A 26,595-nucleotide genomic window follows, 5' to 3' on the forward strand; every position below is an offset into this window, starting at 1 on the left:
TTAATTGGATTGTTAATATTCATTTTGTTAAGTTGTGTGAGTTCCTTATATATTTTGGATATTAACTCTATCAGCTGTATCATTGCCAAATATGTTCTCCCATACAGTAGACTCCATTTTCATTTTGTTGGTGGCTTCTTTTGCTGTGTGTAAGCTTTTTATTTTGATGTAGTCCCATTTGTTTATATTCATTTGTTTATATTTGTTTATTTTGATGTAGTCCCATTTGTTTAGTTTCCATTGTGCTGGAAAATGTATCTGTAAACATATTGCTATAAGAGATGTCTGAGATTTTGCTGTCTATGGTTTCTTCTAGGATTTTTATGGTTTCCTGTCTTACATTTAAGTTCTTTATCCATTTTGAGTTTATTCTTGTGTATGGTGTAAGTTGTTGGTCTAGTTTCATTTTTTTGCATGTATCTGTCTAATTTTCCCAACACCATTTATTGACTCCATTGTACATAGTCTTGTCTTGACTCCATTGTACGTTCATGCCTCCTTTGTCAGATATTGAGAATAATGGTTTGGGTTGATTTCTGTGGTCTCTGTTGTGTTCCGTTGGTCTATATGCATGTTCTTGTGCCAGTACAAGGCTGTTTTGATTACAGTGGATTTGAAGTACAACTTGAAATCAGATATTGTGATCCCTCCAACTTTGTTCTTCTTTCTCAAGATTGCGACAGCTATTCGGGGTATTTTTGGTTCCATATAAATTTTTGGAGTATTTGTTTTAGATCATTGGTGTTTTAATATACATTACATTGAATCTGTAGATTGCTAAAGATCTATATATGATATAAACCAGTGGTTCTCAACCTTCCTAATGCTGCAACCCTTTAATTTAGTCTCTCATGTTGTGGTGACCCCAACCATAAAATTATTTTCATTGCTACTTCATAACTATAATTTTGCTACTATTATGAATCACAATGTAAATATCTGTGTTTCCCGATGATCTTAGGTGACTCCTGTAAAAGTGCCGTTCGACTCCCCAAAAGGGTCATGACCCACACGTTGAGAACTTCTGGTATAGACGTTTTAATGATGTTGATTCTACCAATCCATGAACAGGGTATATTCTTTCACTTGTGTATATCTTCCTCTCTCTTTTTTCAATGTTCTGTCGTTTTTGGAGTATAGGTTTTCTACCTCCTTGGTTAAGTTTATTCCTAAGTATGTTAATTTTTCTGTTACAATTATAAATGAGATTTATTTTTTAGTTTCTTTCTGCGTGAGTTCATTATTGGTGTATAAAAAAATGCTATGGGGTTTTGGGGGTTAATTTTGTATCCTGCTACATTGCTGAATTAATTTATTAAGTCTAGTCATTTTTTGGTGGAGTCTTTAGGGTTTTCTATGTACAATATCATAAGCAGACCATACTTTTTAGTAGCACTTCAGTAAGAGCAGTAAAAGTGGACTGTACCAGAAAGAAGATCACCCATGCTCCCAGTGCTGGTGTTGAACCCTGAGCAGTCTGGGTGTTTACTTGGTATGGGGCTGTTGCATGCTGTTTCTCAGACCCAGGTCCCATGGCATCTCACCCCAACACAAGTAGCTCTCCAGCTGGAGACCTTCCATTTCACCGTCCAGATCCAGACTCAGTTCCTGCCTTTCGGGACTTCATCAGCACTCCCCTGCCCCCCACCCCCACTCCACCCCAGGATCAAGGACCCCATGGCTTTCCTGGTGCTTGGGTTTCATCACATTTTTGACAATGGTTGTGGTCCTCTATGTGTTCATCCTCACCACAAAGCCATGCCTGCTTACTTTCCAGTAAGTGCTCCATAAGCATTCGTTGAATTGAATTGAAAGCATTCAAAGGGGAGAGAAACACCACAAAGGATGTGGGAAATCCATGAAACTGGCAAGACTACATGAAAAATCAAACACTTATAATGGCTTGAATTTACTTTATTTCATTTTTTATGGCTTTAAGAAAGGTTGTTCAGTTTAATGCCTGGATCCTGATTTGAAAATATTATTTTCTTGCATTTTCCCGTATGTCATGCTCACTCGCTCTTGACTGTCAGGTTTCCTGGAAGAGGCAATGCGTTGTGAGGAAGTCACCCCGGGTACTGTTTGACCTCGTGAGTGAGTGCTGCACTCTGAGAAGACAAAGTGATCCCCGGCCCCCTCCTGCCGCCCCCCAATCTCCACCACAACCGGGTCTCACAGCACCTATGCTCCCCAGTGAGGCTCAGCTTGTGCTTTCATATTTGGCAAAGTCTCTATGGAGAACATACACATATTAGTTGGGCTGTATTTTTGTGCAATTGAATCCATACTTTTAAGAAATATATTTTTTATTGATTTCAGAGTGGAAGGGAGAGACTGAGAGATAGAAACCTCAATGGTGAAAGAGAATCATTGATCTGATGCCTCCTGCATGCCCTCTACTGAGGATTGAGCCTACAACCCAGGCATGTGCCCTGATTGGAAATCAAACCATGACCTCCTGGTTCATAGGTCAACACTCAGCCACTGAGTCACATCAGCTGGGCTGAATCCATACATTTAAAGATCACACACAAATATGGAATGGCAGCAAAAGAATTTTACAACATTTTTCCATAATTTAATTCCAAGCAGTTCAGAACCATGACCTCCTGGTTCATAGGTCAACACTCAGCCACTGAGTCACATCAGCTGGGCTGAATCCATACATTTAAAGATCACACACAAATATGGAATGGCAGCAAAAGAATTTTACAACATTTTTCCATAATTTAATTCCAAGCAGTTCAGATCACAGAAAAAGTCTCCTTACATGGGAATAAAATTACAGAATTGACCACTCTTGAAAAAAATAACAGCAGTTGTTATTTATAGATGGGACTAATGGAAGTGTGGCTTCAATATATGTGTAAACACAGACAGGATGTGCATTTTTATCTGCACAAAGAGAAACCTGCTGCCTGCCTGCTTCGGACACGCCTAGTCCTTCTGGTTAACAGATCGCGACCAGGAGTGGAGGGTGTGGAATGCATTAAGCTAGACTCAGGCAGCAGTGGTTGAACATGCGCTCAGGACCATGACAGGCAGAGAGCCATTAAGCATACCGAACGCCACCCGCTGCCCTCTCCAGGCGTCCCTTCTGTGGTGACGAGTGGCACCCACAGAGGTGCCTGCAGTGCCTGCTAGGGTGCAGTCATGGAATATTATGCGAAGAGTTTCTGTTGGAATTTTCTATTAATCAAATAACAGATCATGTAAATAGAGAGTCTGATCCCCCAACTCCCCCTCCAAAGATTTGAGGTCATATCCGCTGGCCTGAATTCTTTCTTTGCTGAGTTTAGAGCAACAGAAGGATGAAGAAAACCTCTAAAGTATAAATGTGAAAGCAACTTATACTGCGCTAGCATCTCTGTCTCCACATCGGTGATAATCACCACACATTTATGTTAAAACATAATGTGAGGAAGATCAGAGGAGAATGCACACAGTGTTCTATACTTACCTTACCTCCATGTGGTGCACAGAATGGGTTCTAGGCTTTCAAAACATGACTATGTCTTGGGATGATACATGGGCAGATGCTGCATTGGATTTTAAACAAAATGAAAACCATGGCAGGAAACAATTCGACTCCAACCCCTAGATCTGTGTCCTCCAGACCCATCCTCCACACATCCTTCTGGTCCTCAATGCCCGTCCTCCTCACATCCCTTCTGGTCCTCAGACCCGTCCTCCACACCCCTTTCTGGTCCTCCACACCGTCCTCTATACCCCTTTCTGGTCCTCCAGGCCCGTCCTCCACACATCCTTCTGGTCTTCCACGCTCGTCTTCTACACTTCCTTCTGGTCCTCCACACCGTCCTCCACACATCCTTCTGGTCCTCCAGGCACGTCCATCCTTCTGGTCCTCCATGCCCGTCCTCCACACATCCTTCTGGTCCTCCACACCCGTCCTCCTCACATTCTTCTGGTCCTCCAGGCCCGTCTTCCACACTTCCTTCTGGTCCTTCAGGCCCGTCCTCCACAAATCCTTCTAGTCCTCCACGCTCGTCCTCCACACATCCTTCTGGTCCTCCACACCGTCCTCCACACATTCTTCTGGTCCTCCAGGCCCGTCCTCCACACATCCTTCTGGTCCTCCATGCCCGTCCTCCACACATCCTTCTGGTGCTCCACACCCGTCCTCCTCACATCCTTCTGGTCCTCCAGGCCCGTCCTCCACAAATCCTTCTAGTCCTCCACGCTAGTTCTCCTCACATTTTTCTGGTCTTCAGACCCGTCCTCCACACCCCTTTCTGGTCCTCCACACCGTCCTCTATACCCCTTTCTGGTCCTCCACACATCCTTCTGGTCCTCCACACCGTCCTCCACACATCCTTCTGGTCCTCCAGGCCTGTCCTCCACACATCGTTCTGGACCTCCACACATCCTTCTGCTCCTCCAGGCCCATCCTCCACACATCCTTCTGGTCCTCCACACATCCTTCTGGTCCTCCAGGCCCGTCCTCCACACATCCTTCTGGTCCTCCAGGCCCGTCCTACACACATCTTTCTGGTTCTCCACACCCGTCCTCCTCACATCCTTCGGGTCCTCCATGCCCGTCCTCCACACATCCTTCTGGTCCTCCATGCCCATCCTCCACACATCCTTCTGGTCCTCCAGGCCCGTCCTCCACACATCCTTCTGGTCCTCCACACCGTCCACACATCCATGTGGTCCTCCACACCGTCCTCCACACATCCTTCTGGTCCTCCATGCCCGTCCTCCACATATCCTTCTGGTCCTCCATGCCCGTTCTCCTCACATCCTTCTGGTGTTCCAGGCCCGTCCTCCACACATCCTTCTGGTCCTCCATGCCCGTTCTCCTCACATCCTTCTGGTCCTCCAGGCCCGTCCTCCACACATCCTTCTGGTCCTCCACACCCGTATTCCTCACATCCTTCTGGTCCTCCAGGTTCGTCTTCCACACTTCCTTCTGGTCCTCCAGGCCCGTCCTCCACAAATCCTTCTAGTCCTCCACGCTCGTCCTCCACACATCCTTCTGGTCCTCCACACCGTCCTCCACACATTCTTCTGGTCCTCCAGGCCCGTCCTCCACACATCCTTCTGGTCCTCCATGCCCGTCCTCCACAAATCCTTCTAGTCCTCCACGCTAGTTCTCCTCACATCCTTCTGGTCCTCAGACCCGTCCTCCACACCCCTTTCTGGTCCTCCACACCGTCCTCTATACCCCTTTCTGGTCCTCCAGGCCCGTCCTCCACACATCCTTCTGGTCCTCCACACCGTCCTCCACACATCCTTCTGGTCCTCCAGGCCTGTACTCCACACATCCTTCTGGTCCTCCACACATCCTTCTGCTCCTCCAGGCCCATCCTCCACACATCCTTCTGGTCCTCCACGCTAGTTCTCCTCACATCCTTCTGGTCCTCAGACCCGTCCTCCACACCCCTTTCTGGTCCTCCACACCGTCCTCTATACCCCTTTCTGGTCCTCCAGGCCCGTCCTCCACACATCCTTCTGGTCCTCCATGCCCGTCCTCCACACACCCTTCTGGTCCTCCACACCGTCCTCCACACATCCTTCTGGTCCTCCACGCCTGTCCTCCACACATCCTTCTGGTCCTCCAGGCCTGTCCTCCACACATCCTTCTGCTCCTCCAGGCCCATCCTCCACACATCCTTCTGGTCCTCCAAACATCCTTCTGGTCCTCCAGGCCCGTCCTCCACACATCCTTCTGGTCCTCCACAGCTGTCCTCCTCACATCCTTCTGGTCCTCCAGGCCCGTCCTCCACACATCCTTCTGGTCCTCCATGCCCATCCTCCTCACATCTTTCTGGTCCTCCATGCCCGTCCTCCACACATCCTTCTGGTCCTCCAGGCCCGTCCTCCACACATCCTTCTGGTCCTCCATGCCCGTTCTCCTCACATCCTTCTGGTCCTCCAGGCCCGTCCTCCACACATCCTTCTGGTCCTCCACACCCGTCCTCCTCACATCCTTCTGGTCCTCCAGGCTCGTCTTCCACACTTCCTTTGGGTCCTCCAGGCCCGTCCTCCACAAATCCTTCTAGTCCTCCACGCTCATCCTCCACACATCCTTCTGGTCCTCCACACCGTCCTCCACACATCCTTCTGGTCCTCCACGCCTGTCCTCCACACATCCTTCTGGTCCTCCACACATCCTTCTGGTCCTCCAGGCCCATCCTCCACAAATCCTTCTAGTCCTCCACGCTCGTCCTCCACACATCCTTCTGGTCCTCCACACCGTCCTCCACACATTCTTCTGGTCCTCCAGGCCCGTCCTCCACACATCCTTCTGGTCCTCCATGCCCGTCCTCCACACATCCTTCTGGTGCTCCACACCCGTCCTCCTCACATCCTTCTGGTCCTCCAGGCCCGTCCTCCACAAATCCTTCTAGTCCTCCACGCTAGTTCTCCTCACATCCTTCTGGTCCTCAGACCCGTCCTCCACACCCCTTTCTGGTCCTCCAGGCCCGTCCTCCACACATCCTTCTGGTCCTCCACACCGTCCTCCACACATCCTTCTGGTCCTCCAGGCCTGTCCTCCACACATCCTTCTGGTCCTCCACACATCCTTCTGCTCCTCCAGGCCCATCCTCCACACATCCTTCTGGTCCTCCACGCTAGTTCTCCTCACATCCTTCTGGTCCTCAGACCCGTCCTCCACACCCCTTTCTGGTCCTCCACACCGTCCTCTATACCCCTTTCTGGTCCTCCAGGCCCGTCCTCCACACATCCTTCTGGTCCTCCATGCCCGTCCTCCACACACCCTTCTGGTCCTCCACACCATCCTCCACACATCCTTCTGGTCCTCCACGCCTGTCCTCCACACATCCTTCTGGTCCTCCACACATCCTTCTGCTCCTCCAGGCCCATCCTCCACAAATCCTTCTGGTCCTCCAAACATCCTTCTGGTCCTCCAGGCCCGTCCTCCACACATCCTTCTGGTCCTCCGCATATCCTTCTGGTCCTCCACACCGTCCTCCACACATCCTTCTGGACCTCCGCATATCCTTCTGGTCCTCCAGGCCCGTCCTCCAAACATCCTTGTGGTCCTCCAGGCCCGTCCTCCACACATCCTTCTGGTCCTCCACACCTGTCCTCCGCATATCCTTCTGGTCCTCCAGGCCCGTCCTCCACACATCCTTCTGGTCCTCCATGCCCATCCTCCTCACATCTTTCTGGTCCTCCATGCCGGTCCTCCACACATCCTTCTGGTCCTCCAGGCCCGTCCTCCACACATCCTTCTGGTCCTCCACACCGTCCACACATCCATCTGGTCCTCCACACCGTCCTCCACACATCCTTCTGTTCCTCCACACCGTCCTCCACACATCCTTCTGGTCCTCCATGCCCGTCCTCCACACATCCTTCTGGTCCTCCATGCCCGTTCTCCTCACATCCTTCTGGTCCTCCAGGCCCGTCCTCCACACATCCTTCTGGTCCTCCACACCGTCCTCCACACATCCTTCTGGTCCTCCACACCCGTCCTCCTCACATCTTTCGGGTCCTCCATGCCTGTCCTCCACACATCCTTCTGGTCCTCCACACCGTCCTCCACACATCCTTCTGGTCCTCCACACCGTCCTCCACACATCCTTCTGGTCCTCCAGGCCCGTCCTCCACAAATCCTTCTGGTCCTCCACACCGTCCTCCACACATCCTTCTGGTCCTCCAGGCCCGTCCTCCACACATCCTTCTGGTCCTCCACACCGTCCTCCACACATCCTTCTGGTCCTCCAGGCCCGTCCTCCAAACATCCTTGTGGTCCTCCAGGCCCGTCCTCCACACATCCTTCTGGTCCTCCACACCTGTCCTCCGCATATCCTTCTGGTCCTCCAGGCCCGTCCTCCAAACATCCTTCTGGTCCTCCACGCCTGTCCTCCACACATCCTTCTGGTCCTCCACACCTGTCCTCACATCCTTCTCATCCTCCAGGCCCGTCCTCCACACATCCTTCTGGTCCTCCAGGCCCGTCCTCCACACATCCTTCTGGTCCTCCGCATATCCTTCTGGTCCTCCACACCGTCCTCCACACATCCTTCTGGACCTCCGCATATCCTTCTGCTCCTCCAGGCCCATCCTCCACACATCCTACTGGTCCTCCACGCTAGTTCTCCTCACATCCTTCTGGTCCTCAGACCCGTCCTCCACACCCCTTTCTGGTCCTCCACACCGTCCTCTATACCCCTTTCTGGTCCTCCAGGCCCGTCCTCCGCACATCCTTCTGGTCCTCCATGCCCGTCCTCCACACACCCTTCTGGTCCTCCACACCGTCCTCCACACATCCTTCTGGTCCTCCAGGCCTGTCCTCCACACATCCTTCTGGTCCTCCAGGCCTGTCCTCACATCCTTCTCGTCCTCCAGGCCCGTCCTCCACACATCCTTCTGGTCCTCCACACCGTCCTCCACACATCCTTCTGGTCATCCACACCGTCCTCCACACATCCTTCTGCTCCTCCAGGCCCATCCTCCACAAATCCTTCGGGTCCTCCAAACATCCTTCTGGTCCTCCAGGCCCGTCCTCCACACATCCTTCTGGTCCTCCACACCGTCCTCCACACATCCTTCTGGACCTCCAGGCCCGTCCTCCAAACATCCTTGTGGTCCTCCAGGCCCGTCCTCCACACATCCTTCTGGTCCTCCACACCGTCCTCCACACATCCTTCTGGTCCTCCAGGCCCGTCCTCCAAACATCCTTGTGGTCCTCCAGGCCCGTCCTCCACACATCCTTCTGGTCCTCCACACCTGTCCTCCTCACATCCTTCTGGTCCTCCAGGCCCGTCCTCCACACATCCTTCTGGTCCTCCATGCCCATCCTCCTCACATCTTTCTGGTCCTCCATGCCGGTCCTCCACACATCCTTCTGGTCCTCCAGGCCCGTCCTCCACACATCCATCTGGTCCTCCACACCGTCCTCCACACATCCTTCTGTTCCTCCACACCGTCCTCCACACATCCTTCTGGTCCTCCAGGCCCGTCCTCCACACATCCTTCTGGTCCTCCACACCCGTCCTCCTGACATCTTTCGGGTCCTCCATGCCTGTCCTCCACACATCCTTCTGATCCTCCACGCTCGTCCTCCACACATCCTTCTGGTCCTCCAGGCCCGTCCTCCACACATCCTTCTGGTCCTCCACATTGTCCTCCACACATCCTTCTGGTCCTCCATGCACGTTCTCCTCACATCCTTCTGGTCCTCCACACCGTCCTCCACACATCCTCTGGTCCTCCAGGCCCGTCCTCCATACATCCTTCTGGTCCTCCACACCATCCTCCACACATCCTTCTTGTCCTCCACACCGTCCTCCACACATCCTTCTGGTCCTCCAGGCCTGTCCTCCATACATCCTTCTGGTCCTCCACACCGTCCTCCACACATCCTTCTGGTCCTCCACACCTGTCCTCCACACATCCTTCTGGTCCTCCACACCTGTCCTCCTCATATCCCTCTGGTCCTCCAGGCCCGTCCGCCACACATCCTTCTGGTCCTCCAGGCCCGTCCTCCACACATCCTTCTGCTCCTCCACACCGTCCTCCACACAACCTTCTGGTCCTCCAGGCCCGTCCTCCACACATCCTTCTGGTCCTCCACACCTGTCCTCCTCACATCCTTCTGGTCCTCCAGTCCCGTCCTCCACACATCCTTCTGGTCCTCCAGGCCCGTCCTCCACACATCCTTCTGGTCCTCCAGGCCCGTCCTCCACAAATCCTTCTGGTCCTCCATACCCGTCCTCCTGACATCTTTCTGGTCCTCCATGCTGGTCCTCCACACGTCCTTATGGTCCTCCATGCCCATCCTCCACACATCCTTCTGGTCCTCCAGGCCCGTCCTCCACACATCCTTCTGGTCCTCCACACCGTCCTCCACACATCCTTCTGGTTCTTCATGCCCGTCCTCCACACATCCTTCTGGTTCTTCATGCCCGTCCTCCACACATCCTTCTGATCCTCCAGGCCCGTCCTCCACACTTCCTTCTGGTCCTCCAAACCTGTCCTCCTCACATCCTTCTGGTCCTCCAGGCCCGTTCTCCTCACATCCTTCTGGTGCTCCACACCGTCCTCCACACATCCTTCTGGTCCTCCATGCCCATCCTCCTCACATCTTTCTGGTCCTCCACACCGTCCTCCACACATCCTTCTGGTCCTCCAGGCCCGTCCTCCACACATCCTTCTGGTCCTCCAGGCCCGTCCTCCACACATCCTTCTGGTCCTCCACACCGTCCACACATCCATCTGGTCCTCCACACCGTCCTCCACACATCCTTCTGGTCCTCCACACCGTCCTCCACACATCCTTCTGGTCCTCCACACCTGTCCTCCTCACATCCTTCTGGTCCTCCATGCCCGTCCTCCTCACATCCTTCTGGTCCTCCACACATCCTTCTGGTCCTCCAGGCCCATTCTCCATGCATCCTTCTGGTTCTCCAGACCTGTCTTATGCATGTGCTTCTCAATTTTTTTCTAAGAAGCAAATCTTTTCATACTGCACCACCATTTTCACCAACAATTCATTCATGTACCCATGTAGCCATTGACTCAAAACATATTAACATGCCAGACACTATGCTAAGCATTGATTGCACTTTTTTTACCATCATGAATCTTCCATTGGGCTGGAAAAATAAATATTTGATCAAAGATATAATTTCTTTCTCCATCCTGCCTGTGGAATAAAGTTTACCCTCCTAATGATAGCCTACGTCAGTGTCCTTTCCCATTTGCCGTAACCTTCATCCTGGTCTCCTCTCCTGCACCGGACACCCTCCTGCCACAGTTCCCCAAAAGGCCCAACTCCTCATCTGTCTCCTGCCTTTGCACATGGACTCTTCCTTCTTTCTGCTTCCTCCCCTCTCCTCCCCTTTGTGTGGAGGTTGTGGACCCCTTTCCTGCAGTCCCCAGCATCACTGCCTTTCACATCTGCAGCCCCGCAGGGTTGTCACAGTGCTCTCTGTGACTCGTTCTCCTCTTGGACTGTGGACTCACAAAGGGAGTGGCCACGTCCATTGCTCTCACCTTCCTTACCCAGCACAGCACCTGGCCCAAGCATATGCTAAGAAAATTTTGGTTGATACTAAATTGTTTTTCACAAACATATTAATTAAATATAGAGGTTAGGAAAGAGAGACAGGTGTGGAAGGGGGAGGGGAATAATTCACCAGCACCAGCTAACAAAAGTGAGGTCATAGCGGGAATACCAAAGTTGTATGTTTGAAGGATCTTTAGAGTTAAGAAATTCAACTAGAATTTTCTGCAATGTAATAAGTCTAGTTAGGTTATTATTTTGTTGTTCATACTATCACATTGAAGGATGTTCAGAACGACGGGGAGAGACTGTGGACTTTAGGCATGAAATCTCACCTGTTTACACGACGGAGAAAGAAATCTCACCTCTCTGTCGTGTATAGCACTACTGTGATATGCTGTGACATGACCTTTTATCCAAGGACACTCCTGGCCCCATCCTTCAAACCCAGCAAGGCTGAGACAGTCAGACACCAGCCAGCACCGGTCCCCAGCACCATGAGTTTCTCTTGCTTTAAAGGAAAATGAAGATGACTCGGATTTATGGTAGATTTATGGTGACATTGGGGGCATTCAGCTATAGATGATCTCTGAGGGGGACAAGAAAGGCTTTATTTCCCTCTTATCCTGGGAGACAGTTTGGATTTGCCACTTTAATTGGAAGGAGACGAGTTCAGTTGTAGTTTTCTGAACTTATGGTGTGACTGACTGAAGTGCTTTGACTTGAGGTCAGAGTAAAATGCAATGCAGACCTCTGCTCAGTGAGAGCACCTGCTGGCCTTTGCTTGAGAGACATGACAGACCAGGACAGGGATTCTGGGAACATCTGTCCCAGCCTGCATGGGGCATCAGTGTCATAGACATGCCCACACCCCCTGAACAGGACAAGGGCCAGCACCGAAGCCTCTGGAACCTGCAAGACAACGCCACTCCCTCCAGCATCTCCCTGGACTGGAAGGAAAGATAATTAAGTTACAGCGAGGTGTCTGGAAGACACAAGACTCAGTCCTGGGGTCCTGCTAAGGATACAGAGCAATTAAAATTGATCCTGTAGACATTCATGTAAAATTCATTTTTTTAGCCCTGGCTGGTGTGGCTTAGTTGGTTGAGTGTTGACCTGTACATGGAGAGGTCACTGGTTTGATTTCTAATCAGGGCACATGCCTGGGTTATGGACTCGTTCCCCAGTAGGGGGCATGCAAGAAGTAACCAACCAATATCTTTCTCCCTCTCCCTTCCTCTCTCACTAAAATCAATAAAAGCATATTTAAATTTTTTATTCAACTTTTTATTCCTACACCAAAGCTGTATTTTTTTCAATCATTTCTGAATAGAAATTTTCATGAAATTGCTCACATAATGAAATGAAGATACTCTGTCTGATTCCCTTTTCGTTGGGTGACTGATATCAACATAATCTCAAAAGGGAATGTTTACCAAATTCAAAAAACAGTATTCTCCAGCCAGTTAAAAATCACCTTTTGAAGGATAAACAAATAAAATCTAACGCCAAGAGTAAGTGAGTGGAATAGGGTTGGTATGAGAGATGTTTTATTTTTAAAAAGTAAAAGTGAAAAATGGTGGCAGAGTAGGAGGATGCGGCATGGACATGCTCCCAGGAACAAGCTGGAATTACAACTAAAATGCAGAAAAACTTACTGAATAGTTAATGGAAGACTGGCTGGACAGAACCCTAACACCCAAGGACCGAAAGTGGAGCCAGCATAGAGACTGGTAGGAGGGGCAGAGGTGTGAAAGGGCTGGCTGGGAGCACACAGGCAGCAACTGAAGTTCTGGAGAGAGATCACAGCCATAGGAGGGTTGCCTTCTGAGAACTCTGGGATCTAATCCCTAAGCTGGGCCTCCCCAGCAGAGAGCACCAGAACTGAGAAGGGTACCCACATAACACCTGGCTGTGAAAAGCAGTGAGGTGCTGTCTTCCAGTGAGTGACAGCTGAAAATTCAGGCACCCTTTTAAAGGGCCAATGCACAAAATTCCCTGTGGAACCACCCACCTTGTGCCCAGGCAGGGGGATGAAGTGAACTGGAGCTGTGAGAGCAGAACCCAGGACTGGAAACTTGGGGAATAGAACTCAGAAGGCATATACCCCAAGTTTCCTGGGCTGAGTCATTCCCTCACACAATGGAGGACATCTTTCCCACATAGACATCTGCCTTGCCTTGGGGGAAGACAGTTGACACAACCTATTGGAAAACACCTTGCCCTGAGGACACTTACCCCATCATCCACCATAAGCATCTGTAGAGACAAGCAGTAGGCCTTTCCCACATGCCAAGTCCAAAAAAATAAATAAATAAAAATAAAAATAAATCCCTAAGTGGCAGCTCTGACCAACTTTAAAATAATTTTTCATGAGAATTTTCAACTGAAAATATTCAAGAACACCCAAATTGTGAGTAATATATTTATTTTATGATATTCATTGCAAATTGATTTTTAAAATTAAATTCAAAATATCATGGCCTGTGAGGATGGTTTCTGTTTTGGATGTGGCAGTTAACTGGTTAAGAGACTAAAAATAACAATTAGCCTCTAGGCAGAAGCAACTGCCCCACCCTGTTGAAAAATGGTTTCACCACACCTGGGGTGCAATTCAAGTCGGAATTCTATCAGTCTGTAGCAGAGGAAGTCTCTGGAGGCTTTGCAACTTTGCCTGATCTAATTAGTCAGAAACAACCTTTAATACTAGTCACAAATTCAGAAAACTAAAATGAGGAGACAAAGAAACAACCCCAAATGAAAGAATTAGAGAATTCTCCAGAAAAGAGATAAATGAAGCAGAGGTAAGAATTTTATCTGAAAATGAGTTCAGAGTAATGATGATAAAGATGCTCAACAATATTAACAAAGATATAGTAACTGTATCTTTGAAAACAGAACAGTCTGAGATAAAGAATGACATAGCACAAATAAAAAACACATTGGAAGGAATACACAGATTAGGGGAAGCTGAAGATCAAATCAATGAATTAGAAGAAAGAGTTGAAACTATCACTCAATCGGAGAACCAAATTAAAAAGGAGGACAGTTTAAGGGAGCTGTGGGACAATGTTAAATGTAACAATATTAAAAATAGCAGGTGTTCCAGAAGAGGCAGAAAGGGATAAAGAAATTGAGAATATGTTTGAAGAAATAATGGCAGAAAACGACCATAATGTGGTAAAGGAAAAAGTCACATAAGTTCAAGATGCACAGAGAACCCCAAGCAAGAAGAACCAAACAGGCCCATGCCCAGAAACATAATAATTAAAATGTCAAAAGCTAAAAACAAAGAGAGAATCTTAAAGGCAGCAAAAGAAAAGAAAACTGTTACCTACAAAGGAGTTCCCATAAGGTTGACACCTGTTTTTCATCAGAAATTCTACAGGTGAGAAGGGAAAGGCATGAAGTACTCAAGGTAATGGAAAGCAAGGATATGAGACCTATATTACTATATCCAACAAGAATATCATTCAAAATAGATGGTCAAATAAAGAGCTTCCCAGACAGACAAAAAAACAAAAGACCAAAGGAGTAGATTCTCATCAAGCCTTTATTACAAAAAAAATGCTAAAGGAACTGCTGTAATGAGAAGAAACACAGAGAGAAACTTAGCCATACAGAATTAAAATGGCTATAAATAAGTACCTATCAATAATAACCTAAATGTATTATAAATGGATTAAATGCTCTAATAAGTAGGCATAGGGTAGCTGAATGGATACAAAATTGTAGAGGTTTTTCTCTCTTTTCTGCATCCGGCACAGAAAAGGAACGAGTCCAGTTGCTGAGTGGAGGAGCTGGGGACTAAGAAATTAAAGAAATAAAGAGACCAAGATGCAGAAATAGAAGCAAGCTGGGAGCTAGGTGGAATGCCATTCTCTCTGATGGAGAGGCAGCGACTCCCTGAGCCACACAGCACATTTATTTTATACCCCCAATACAGGAAGTAACACCAAAGCTTGGGATCAAAGGAGCTTATTGCATTCTTAAGTAGACCAGAGCATTCCTGGAGGTTTACTGGATTTACATATCTAGACCCACCCCTGATGACACCTGGGCTGATATGTAGGCCAAGCTGATTACATGTCTCCACCTTCTTGGGGAAACATATATCTGAGATACAGGCTCTGCCAGTTGCCTAGGACACAGCTCACAATTTAAAGAAATGCCCATATGCCTTTAACACATATGGGCATTTACACAAAATTGACCCACCTATACGCTGTCTACAAGAGACCCACCTCAAAACAAAGGACACACACAATATGAGAGTGAAAGAATGGGGGGGGGGGGGAATTCCATGCAAATGGAAAAGTAAAACAAGCTAGAGTAGCAATACTCATAGCCAACAAAACAGACTTCAAAATGAAGGCCATCACAATAAACAACAAAGATCACTACATAATACTAAAAGGATCAATCCAACAGAAGGATATAATCCTGGTAAACATATATACACCCAATATAGGAGCACCCAGATATTTTTTTTAAAAAAAAACTTCTAGAATACTTTAACAGAGAGATCGACAACAATAAAGTCATAGTAGGGGACTTTTACACCCCACTGACTTAACTAGATAGATCTTCCAGACAAAAAGTTAACAAGGAAACTGGTTCTAAAGGACACACTGGATCAGAAGGATTTAATTGACATTTATAGAACATTTAACCCCAAAGCGGCAGAATATACATTCTTCTCAAGTACACATGGATCATTCACAGAGATAGACCACATGTTAGGACACAAAACAAGTCTCCACAAGTTCAAGGAGATAGATTACTAACCAGATAAAGAAAGAAATAAAAAAAATTAAAAAAAAAACTTCCTGAAAACAAATGAAAATGAACACACAACAACCCAAAATCTCTGGACACAGCAAAAGCAATCATAAGAGGGAAGTTCATAGCACTACAGGCATACTTAAAAAAAAAATCAGCAATAAACTATTTAACCTTATGCCTTAAAGAACTATAAAGAGAACAATAAGAAAAGCCCAGAGAGCGACCAGGCCCTGAGCAGCCGGGTCTGGTGCAGCCAGACCCGGAGCAGCAGCTGCCAGGCTGGGAGCGGCCAGGCCCGGAGCAGCGGCTGCCAGGCTGGGAGCGGCCAGGCCCGGAGCAGCGGCTGCCAGGCTGGGAGCGGCCAGGCCTGGAGCAGCCGGGTCTGGTGAGGCCAGGCCCGGAGCAGCAGCTGCCAGGCTGGGAGCGGCCAGGACCGGAGCTGCCGGGCCCGGAGCGGCCGGGCCCAGAGTGGCCGGGTCGGGTGTGGCCAGGCCCAGAGCAGCAGCAGCCAAGTCCAGAGCAACTAGGTCGGGAGTGGCAGTGGCCAGACCTGGAGCAGCTAGTTGTGGAACGAACCAGAGCAACAGAGGCCAGGCCCGGAGCAGCCAGGCCGGGAACAGCTCCCTCCTCGCCTGCCCCTGCTCCAAGGCTGCCTCTCAGATATGGCTGGAAACTTTTGCGGGAACTTGAGGGTCTGCTGAATCAAGTGATGAAGGCTTAGATCTGGATGTGTTGAGTTAGTATAGCGCTGGGGTGTTGATCTCTGAGTGCCTTGGGTGGGGCCTGGAGGAGGTTGGTTGACCTATTTGGAAAAGTCTTATGTGTGAAGTGTATCATTGGGCATGTGGAGGTATTATTGATATGAGAAAATGCTAAGTAACTGATTTACTATCTGAAAAGGGATTTACTATCGGGGAAAGGGAGGGAAGAAGAGACTGAACATAAACTGTGCACCTATGGATGAGGACAATGGGGGATGGGGAAGGGGCGGAGGGTGGGGTGGGAATCTGGTGGAGGGGGGAAGAAATGAGGAACCTTTGTAATAATATGAACAATAAAGATTGATTTAAAAAAAAAAAGAAAAGAAAAGAAAAGCCCAGAGTAAGTAGAAGGAATGAAATAATAAAGATTAGAGCAGAAATAAATAACAGACTAAAAAAATAAATTAATGAAACCAAGAGCTTGTTCTTTGAAAGGATTAAATAAAATTGATAAACAATTATCCAGAGTCATCAAGAAACAAAGAGAGAGGACCCAAATAAATAAAATCAGAAATGAAAGTGGAGAAGTAGCTACTAACACCACAGAAGTGCAAAGGATTGTAAGAAAATACTATGAACAACCAATAAGCTGAACAATGTGGATGAAATAGACAAATTCCTAGAAAAATAAAAATTCCCAGATCTGAATCAGGAGGAATCAGAAAACCTGAATAGAATAAATAGAAGCAGTAATAAAAAAAAAAACTCCCAGCAAACAAAAGCCCAGGTACAGATGGCTTCACAGGGTAGTCGTACCAAATATTCAAAGAAGAACTAATACCTATACTCCTCAATCTATTTTAGAAAATCCAAGAGGAAGGAACACTTCCAAACTCTTTCTATGAGGCCAGCGTTATCATAATTCCAAACCCAGATAAAGACACAACAAAGAAAGAGAATTACAGGCCAATATCCCTGATGAACACAGATGCTAAAATCCTCAACAAAATATTAGCAAATTGCATTCAGCAATATATTAAAAATATCATACACTATGACAAATTGGGACTTATTCCAGGGATGCAAGGCTGGTAAAATATTTTCAAATCAATAAATGTGACATATCACATAAACAAATTGAAAAACAAAAACCACATGATCATATCAATAAACACAGAGAAAGCATTAGACAAAATCCAACACCCATTTCTGATAAAAAGTCTCAGCAAAGTGGGAATCAAGGGAGCATATCCCAACATGACAAAGGCCATATATTACAAAGCTCATCATACTCAAGGGGCAAAAATTGAAACCATTTCCCCTAAGAATAGGAACAAGACAGGGATGCCCACTTTCACCACTTCTGTTCAACATAGTACTGGAAGAGCTAGCCATGATGATAGTCAAGAAGAAGAAATAAAAGGCATCCAAACTGGAAAAGAAGAAAAACTGTCACTATTTGCAGATGACATGATATTATACATAGAAAACCCTAAGGACTCCACCAAAAAAAAAACACTAGACTTAGTGAATTTGGCAAGTAACAGGATACAAAATTAAAACCCAGAAATCTATGTCTTTTTTATACATCACCTAGAGGCCCAGTGCACAAATTCATGCATTGGTGGGGTCTGGCCGGCCCACCAGAGCAAGGCCAATCGGGGCCAGGCCGGCCTAGGGGAGGGGCCACGAGAGGTTGGTCAACTGGCCCCACCCCCGAAAAGGCTGGTTGGCCGGCTACAGTGTGTGTCATAGCAACTGGTTGTTTCAGCTGATCTGGTCACTCTGGTCATTCTGATCACTTGGCTTTTATATGTATAAATAATGAACTCATAGAAAGAAAAACTAATAAAAAAAAAAATACCATTTACAATTGCAACAAAAGCCACGGTTCTCAAAACTGCCTGGTACTGGCACAAGAACAGACATGGAACAGGACTGAGAACCCAGAAATTGACCCAAGCCATTATGCTCAATTAATATTTGACAAAGGAGGCAAGGGCATACAATGAAGTCAAGATAAGACAGTCTCTTCATTAAATGGTCTTGTGAAAATTGGATAGATACATTAAAAGGAAGGAAGGAAGGAAGGAAGGAAGGAAGGAAGGAAGGAAGGAAGGAAGGAAGGAAGGAAAAAAGAAAGAAAGAAAGAAAGAAAGAAAGAAAGAAAGAAAGAAAGAAAGAAAGAAAGAGACCAACTTACACCATACATAAAAATAAACTCAAAATGGATAAAGGACTTAAACATAAGATGGGAAACCATAACAATCTCAGAGGAATTCACAGGCAGCAAAATATCAGTCATATGTTGTAGCAATATCTTTACCGATCCTGCTCCTAGGGCAATGGAAATTAAGGAGAAAATAAACAAATGGAACTACCTCAAAATAAAAAGCTTCTGCACAGCAAAAGAAACCATCAACAAAGCAACAAGAAAGCCCACTGGAGGGTAAAACATATATCCCAATGTTGTTTCCAATAAGGGTTAAACTCCAAAATTTACAGGGAACTCATACAACTTGAAAAAAGGAATATAATCAATCCAATCAAACAATGGGCAAAGGGCCTAAATAGACACTTTTTGAAAAAAGACATACAGAAGGACATGCATGAAAGCATGCTCAAAGTCACTAATCATCTGAGCAATGCAAATCAAAATGACAATGAGGTACCATCTCACACCTGTCAGAATGGCTATCATCAACAAATCAACAAAGGACAAGTGCTGGTGAGGATGCAGAGAAAAAGGAACCCTCGTGCACTGCTGGTGGGAATGCAGACTGGTGCAGCCACTGTGAAAAGCAGTATGGAGTTTCCTCAAAAAATTAAAAATGGAGCTCCCATCTGATCCAGTGATCCCACTTCTAGGAATATATCCCAAGAAAACAGAAACACCAATCAGACAGGATATATGCACCCCTAAGCTCATAGCAGCACAATTTATAATAGCTAAGATTTGGAAACAGCCTAACTGCAGATGAGAGGATTAGAAAACTGCAGTACATCTACACAATGGAATATTACGCTGCTGTAAAAACGAAGGAATTATTACCATTTGCAACAACATGCATGGACATGGAGAGCATTATGCTAAGCGAAATAAGCCAGTCAGAGGAAGAATAAATGTCACACGATCTCACTCATTTGTAGAATATGATGAACATAAACTGATGAACAAAATAGAGTCAGAGTCATAGAAGCATTGAACAGACTGTACAACCTGTAAGGGAAGGGGAGAGGGGTAAGAGATCAACCAAAGGTCTTGCATGCACATGAGCATAACCCATGGACACAGACAGTAGTGGGGAGAGCGCATGTGCTGGAGGGTGGGGCCAGCAACAAGGGGGCAATGGGGCGGGGTTGGGGGGAGGAGACTTATGTAATACTTTAAATAAAGAATTTCAATTTTTTTTTAAAAAAAAAGGTGAAAGTGATTTGGAAAAGCTGGGTAGTGAGAATTTGGCCATTTATTTTTCTTCATTTTTGCCTGTAAGCTTAAATGCTTTATAATAAAATCATTTTTGAAGCCTCATGTGCATAGGATTAGAGAATTTCAAGATGTAATGTGGCCAGGATAATCATTTTTGTTCGAATTTTTAAAGTGGCCACACTTCAGAAAGGCTCAGTAGTTTGTGTTGCTGGAATGCCTCTCCCCTATAGCACATGTCATGACTCAGCTTTGTAATTGATTCTGGCTTTTTCCCTCATTATTTTATATTTAGTAAATCTTGCCTTTAAAATTCTGGTTAAAGAAAAATTAACCCAACTATGACAGAGGAGGATGTAGTTAACTGTAGTTAACCAGTGGCTTCTGTTCAGGGGGGCTGGCTGGGCGCCCCCTGCAGGCTCACCGGAGGGAGGCCGCTTCCCACGTCTGCCGGTGGGCTGCAGGCTGCGGGGTCCTATGTTTCCTGTGAGTCAGTGGACAGAGCTCTTGCCCGTTCCTGTCACCGAGAACAGGGACCAGCTCTGGCCACACTCTCCCGGGGCATGCCACCACCACAGGGAGGTGTGCCAGCAGTGGTTGGGCAGCTGAGCCCTGGCTCCTGCAGATGCTCCTCCTCGCCCTGCAAGTGCTTTCCCAGGGGCTTCGCCAATGTGAGCGCTTGGGGATCTTGAGCTCGAGGTGACGCTAGGTTGCCCAGGAGGGTGCTAGTGGGAGGAAGGCAGAAGGTCCAAGTGAGAGGAGGAAATGAGGCCCGCGAGGCAGAGGCCAGTGGCGCAGCCACAAGCCAAGGACTGCGAGCAGCCTCCGGACACAGAGTGGGCGAAGGGCACTCTCCCGGAGCTCCAGGAAGACCCAGCCGGAGCCTGGGTTTAGCCAGTGAACGGGGTTCGGACTTCTGGGCCTGCACATGTGAGGTGATGTACGGCATCGTCAGTCACTCTCTTGGTCATTTCCTCCGGCGGCCACAGGAGCCGGTGCAGACAGGCTGGCTGAGGGAGGCAGAGCAGGGCTGGGCGGGAAGCAGGCCTTCCTCCTCAGAGAGGAGCGGTCGTGCGGAGTGGAGAGAGCAGGGGCTTGCTGTGGACCAGCCTTCGGTGGCAGCCCGGCCCTCGTGGTCGGCAGTGCCGTCGGGAGCAGGGGGCCTCGGCTGCCTTTGCTCTCTCGTCTGTGCAGTGAGCGATCAGAACCCGTGCGGGCGGCGGGCGCTAGGCGTCTGAACTGCCTGTGCAGCAGTCTGCCCAGCTCTGGCGCCGCGGAGCAGAGGTGCTGCAAGCACTGGCGATCGTTATCTGAGCCCACAGCTGTCCACGGGCTTTGCTGTGTGTTTAACGAGAACCCTTCCTTTGGCGGCCACAGGAGCTCTGTGTTCTCTGCCCGTCTGGGGCACTGACATTGGGCTGACCGCGTGGTCCTTGCTTGGCGGGCGTTGGTTCTGTTTGCACTGGGCACAGAAATGAGCCCACATGTCCGTATGGAGCACAGGTCTGTGGTCACCTGTTAGTCTTCACCCTTGGGCTCACGTCCTCCTATCTGTGGTGGCACTCGGGCGACTTCCCTAAACCCCAGAACCTCCGGCGGGGAGGACTCCTGCCGTGCTGGCGTGGGCCAGTCGGGCCTCGCTCTAACGGTGGAATGCAGGAAGCTTCCCAGCTCCCAGCAGCAGGGCCATGGCTCCGGGAAGGAAGCCCCTCGGATGCCGTGCTCTCTCCCTGGCCCGCACCCTCAGGTGGCGGCCTTTGGGCACCTTCATGGTAACTGGCTCTCCCAACGGTGCCCGTGTAAGCTCCCTTCCCGCTCAGAGGAGATGCCCCCTCGGTGGCCATGGGGGAGCTGTGCGCTGTGAGGCGGAGGCAGCACAGGCCAGGGCTCCCGGGGGGACAGAAAGCCAGGCAGGTGGCAGTGCCAGGGGCAGAAAGGCAGGAGGGGCGCTGGAGCTGTCCCCTAAGAGCGGTGTGCGGGCTCAGGCGCCCCGCTTGGAGCTGAGCCGGAGCCTCCTTCACCAGCTGTGCCAGGGGCTGTGCAAGTAGATGCAGTGTGGTCCCGTTCGGAAATGCTGGGAAAACAAGCTGAAGAGTTTCTTTCCTTTACAGATTCTCAGAGCCTCATAGCACACTTAACATTTCCGAGTAGTGGAGATAATGGATAAGTAGAAATGAGACCCAGAACTAAAGCGAGCGAGCGAGAGAGAGAGAGAGAGAGAGAGAAATACCCAGGATGAGGGCTAGAAAACAACTGGTGACCAATTGCGTGGTGGGTGGGGGTGTGAGTCGGGGGGTTGGGGCACTGAGGAGGTGTGCGGGAGAGCTCAGTAGTTCCAAGGTGAGGACCGTAGGCAGGGCAGCCTCTCAGGCACCGGAGCAGAGGAGTGGGACTGGCTGTGTAGAAAGTGCGGGGTTTGAGTTCCCAGGATTTGCTTTCTTTGTGATGCTGACAGGATAGCTGATGGTCCTATGGATCTGGAGCAGGATGATGGCGGGACAAAGCTGGGTGAAGGAGTTCAGACCATGGGTACCGAGGAGGCTCCAGAGATGGCAGGGCTCCCAAGGAGGCAAACCACGTCCGATTACAGAAATTGGTGATGATGCTGTGGTCGTGGGCAGAAGGGCAGAAGAGAAGGCCATGTTTAGTCTCAAGTGCCACTCATGCTCTGATTACGGTCCCTGATGGCAGCTGCATCTGTCCCTGCAGAATCACCACTTGTGCAATGACCATGAACAAGTACGTGGAGGAGAACGTGTCTCAGAAATCCTACACAACCATCAAGTACTTCATGAAGATGCTGAGCAGTGTCAGCGAGACCCTGATCTTCATCTTCATGGGCGTGTCCACCGTGGGGAAGAACCACGAGTGGAACTGGGCCTTCGTGGGCTTCACGCTGGCCTTCTGCCTGATCTGGAGAGCACTGGGTGAGGAGCACGTTGCCCCAAAGAACACCCATCAACTCACTAAAAGAGCAGGACGTCCTTCTCACCCACCCTGCGTCGCTGCTGCTTCATCTTCCTTCCCGTCTTCAAGCTCCTCACCCTCCTTCTCTTTCCCCCCTCTTCCTCTTTCTCCCCTCCCTCCTCTTCCTCTTTCTCCCCTCCCCCCTCTTCCTCTTTCTCCCCTCCCCCCTCTCTTCCTCTTTCTCCCCCCCTCTTCCTCTTTCTCCCCTCCCCCCTCTCTTCCTCTTTCTCCCCTCCCCCCTATTCCTCTTTCTCCCCTCCCCCCTCTTCCTCTTTCTCTCCTTCCCCCTTCCTCTTTCTCCCCTTCCCCCTCTTTCTTCTTTCTCCCCTCCCCCCTCTTCTTCTTTCTCCCCTCCCCCCTCTTCCTCTTTCTCCCCTCCCCCCTCTTCCTCTTTCTCCCCTCTGACAGTGTTCCTCCCCGCAGTGCCCTCTTTCTTCTCTTCCCCTCTTTTCCTCTTTCTTCTCGTCCCCCTCTGACTTTTTTTTATCTTTCTTCCTCCAGCATCTTCATGCCTTTGTTATAAGTCACGTTAACCTTTCTTGGCTCCTCTGATCCACGTTTTAGCCCAGGAGCTCTCACCAAGAGCCTGGTCTTATGAGCGAGGAGAGGAAGGGGGCCAGAGGCCTGGAGCCACGTAAGGCCTCTGCACAGCGGCACGGGAAGGAGTCTGCGCCCTCACACCCGCTCACACAGTGGTGTTTTGGTTGTTCTCCTTCTCAGGTGTCTTTGTCCTGACTCAGGCCATTAACTGGTTCCGGACAATCCCCCTGACCTTTAAGGACCAGTTCATCATTGCCTATGGAGGGCTCCGAGGGGCCATCTGCTTTGCGCTGGTCTTTCTCCTTCCTGCGGCCGTGTTTCCCCGGAAGAAGCTCTTCATTACGGCTGCGATCGTCGTCATATTCTTCACTGTCTTCATTCTGGTGAGTAGAGCATTCTTCTCCCAGCCACGTCTCTCCTTTACCTGGAGGAAACCTCTTGTGAGACTGACATAATTGAGAGAAGCGCTCACCTGTCTGAGTTCCGTAAAGGCATGGAGCCAGCGTACGGCGAAATGGGACGCTCAGCGTGGTCTCGGAAGAGCAAGTGTCTAGCTGAACAGGCACACGGGAGCAGGATCACAGGCTATTTATCCCAATGTGCGAGAGCCCTCCCGGCTCCTCAGTGGCTGAGCTCTGTGGGGAAACAGTTTCCCCATACAGCGCCTCCGTCTTGTTACCTTCTACTGGGTGATGTTAAAATGGGCTGAGCCTTTTCCAGTTGCCTCCACTCTCTTTGTCTAATATGGCAGGTGGATCTTTCTGGAAAACGTGCTGCGGTCACGTACAGAGTTCTAAACCCTTTCCCCTCCTCCCACGTTCCGTTTGCCCTGGGGACATTCCGTGGCCATTTCCACTCGAAGGAGGCCGTGCTGGAGAGGGATCACAGGCCTACTGCCTAATGATGAGCCCTCCCGCAGGGCGCCCTCCAGGAGGGGGCTGAAGCTCTCTCAGTGGCTGTTTCTCCCCCGCCCCCGCCTTTCCTCCTTCCCTCCCACTCTCTCTAAAAACAATGGGAAAAAATACCCTCACTCCTTGGGTGAGGATTTAAAAATATAATGAAATTATAAATAACATCATTAATGTTACATAAATATAAGCTGTCTCTCTTGTTTTCAACTTACGCTCAAGACCAGGCGGAGGCGGAGTCCAGGCGGAAAGGCCGTGTGGAGCGGCTGTGGGCGGGCAGTCTGGCCGCTCCTCACTGCCGGGGCCTCCACCCGGGGCTCCGGCTCCCGGCAGCAGAGAGGAACTCAGCACCGCCGCGGAGGCAGGGCAGTGGGGGCAGGGCCGAGGGGGCAGGGACCGCGGGGATTGGACGGGATGATTTGATGTTTAATTTTCACTAAGTAAATGCTAATAAAGGGAAGAAAAACTTAACATCTTTTCTTGGAAAGGAAAAATGATTAGAGCACAGTTATTAATTAATCCCTATAATCGTGCAGCAGGCCTCAGAATTCTGGAAGTCCACTCATTGGTGGTCTGGCCGGGTTCCAGGGCAACAGTCTGTGGCCTCCACTGCCCGTGGTGCTGTGTCTGCCTGCAGCGGGGGCGAGTGGGAGGTTAACAGGGGCCTGAGTGGTGACGTGTAGCAGGTTAACAGGTTACCGTTAATTTCCATGGATGCTTGCAGAAGACACCTGACTCCCAGGTCAGAGACGAGGACTCCTCACTCAGGGTGAAGTCCTTCATGTTGGTGCCAGTCAGTTCTCCACCCAGAGTCCCCATGGTGACACCAGGGCCTGGGGGAGGCCTGCATGTGTGGGGCACAGGGGCGGGCAGGGCTGAGCTGAGGTCGGACTCTGTCGGAGGGCAGCATACCTCATCTCCTGAAGTCACGTGAGGGGCGTGTTCAGGAAGGAGAGGGTTCTGGCCACCCTGGCTACAGCTTTGGGGCCAGGCCCGGTGGGTGGGTGCCCTGTGGGGGGCCAGGCCCGGTGGGCAGGGTGCCCTGTGGGGGGGCCAGGCCCGGTGGGCAGGGTGCCCTGTGGGGGCCAGGCCCAGTGGGGGGAGGGCGTGGGGAATGCCCTGCTTCACGGAGCACTGTCAGAGGGTGAAGGGGTCACTGCGGGGAGGAGCACTGTCAGAGGGTGAAGGGGGCACTGCGGGGAGGAGCACTGTCAGAGGAGCACTGTCAGAGGGTGAAGGGGGCACTGCGGGGAGGAGCACTGTCAGAGGGTGAAGGGGGCACTGCGGGGAGGAGCACTGTCAGAGGGTGAAGGGGTCACTGCGGGGAGGAGCACTGTCAGAGGAGCACTGTCAGAGGGTGAAGGGGGCACTGCGGGGAGGAGCACTGTCAGAGGAGCACTGTCAGAGGGTGAAGGGGGCACTGCGGGGAGGAGCACTGTCAGAGGAGCACTGTCAGAGGGTGAAGGGGGCACTGCGGGGAGGAGCACTGTCAGAGGAGCACTGTCAGAGGGTGAAGGGGCACTGCGGGGAGGAGCACTGTCAGAGGAGCACTGTCAGAGGGTGAAGGGGCACTGCGGGGAGGAGCACTGTCAGAGGAGCACTGTCAGAGGGTGAGGGGGCACTGCGGGGAGGAGCACTGTCAGAGGAGCACTGTCAGAGGGTGAGGGGGCACTGCGGGGAGGCCAGCGGGAGCAGGAGGTCTGGAAGGGGAGCGTGGGAGTACCCCAGGGGAGCATATACCGAAGGGGGTTCTGCGTCTGGATTTCAGAGACAGGAGTCAAGGAGCAGGAATGAGGGCTGGTGGCACAGCGAAGGGGAGGGCTGGCAGCTGTCTCGGAGCAGGGCCGTCCTGGAGGCAGGCTGAGCAGAGGCCTTCCCAGGGCCCTGAGCGAAGGGCGGAGACGGCGCGCCTGGTAGGCACTGCCCAGGCTGGCGACTCGGGGTGAGGTGTGTGGCAGTGACAGTGAGAGGCGTCAGTTTAAATGTGCTTTTATTGGTTTAAGGTGTGAGCTGTCTTTCTAGGCCTGATTAGGTTGCTCCCCAGGAGACTAAATTAGAGAGAGAGGCATCAGTGATGAGAGAATCACTGATCCGCTGCCTCTGCATGCCCCACACTGGGGTCCGAGCCCACAACCCAGGCATGTGCCCTGACCGGGAATCAAACCATGACCTCCTGGTTCATAGGTCAACGCTCAACCACTGAGCCACACCAGCTGGGTTAGTGATTTTTTTTTAACAAAATAATTTCTTTTTTTAAAAAAATTA

The 26,595-nt window shown here is 50.0% G+C and overlaps 1 protein-coding gene across 1 annotated transcript in view; it reads left to right on the plus strand.

Annotated features, from left to right (window-relative positions):
* The window catches only part of SLC9A2 (solute carrier family 9 member A2), a 133,263-nt gene that overhangs the window by 62,386 nt on the left and 44,282 nt on the right, over positions 1 to 26,595 (plus strand). The window contains exons 4-5 of the mRNA XM_084900498.1: positions 22,625 to 22,842; positions 23,603 to 23,805. Of these exons, the coding sequence (XP_084756624.1) occupies positions 22,625 to 22,842; positions 23,603 to 23,805 (421 nt within the window). The remainder of the gene's footprint in view (positions 1 to 22,624; positions 22,843 to 23,602; positions 23,806 to 26,595) is intronic.

The sequence above is a fragment of the Pipistrellus hanaki genome (genome assembly GCF_964339955.1).
Source record: "Pipistrellus hanaki genome assembly, chromosome: 12".
In the NCBI taxonomy this organism is placed as follows: domain Eukaryota; kingdom Metazoa; phylum Chordata; class Mammalia; order Chiroptera; family Vespertilionidae; genus Pipistrellus; species Pipistrellus hanaki.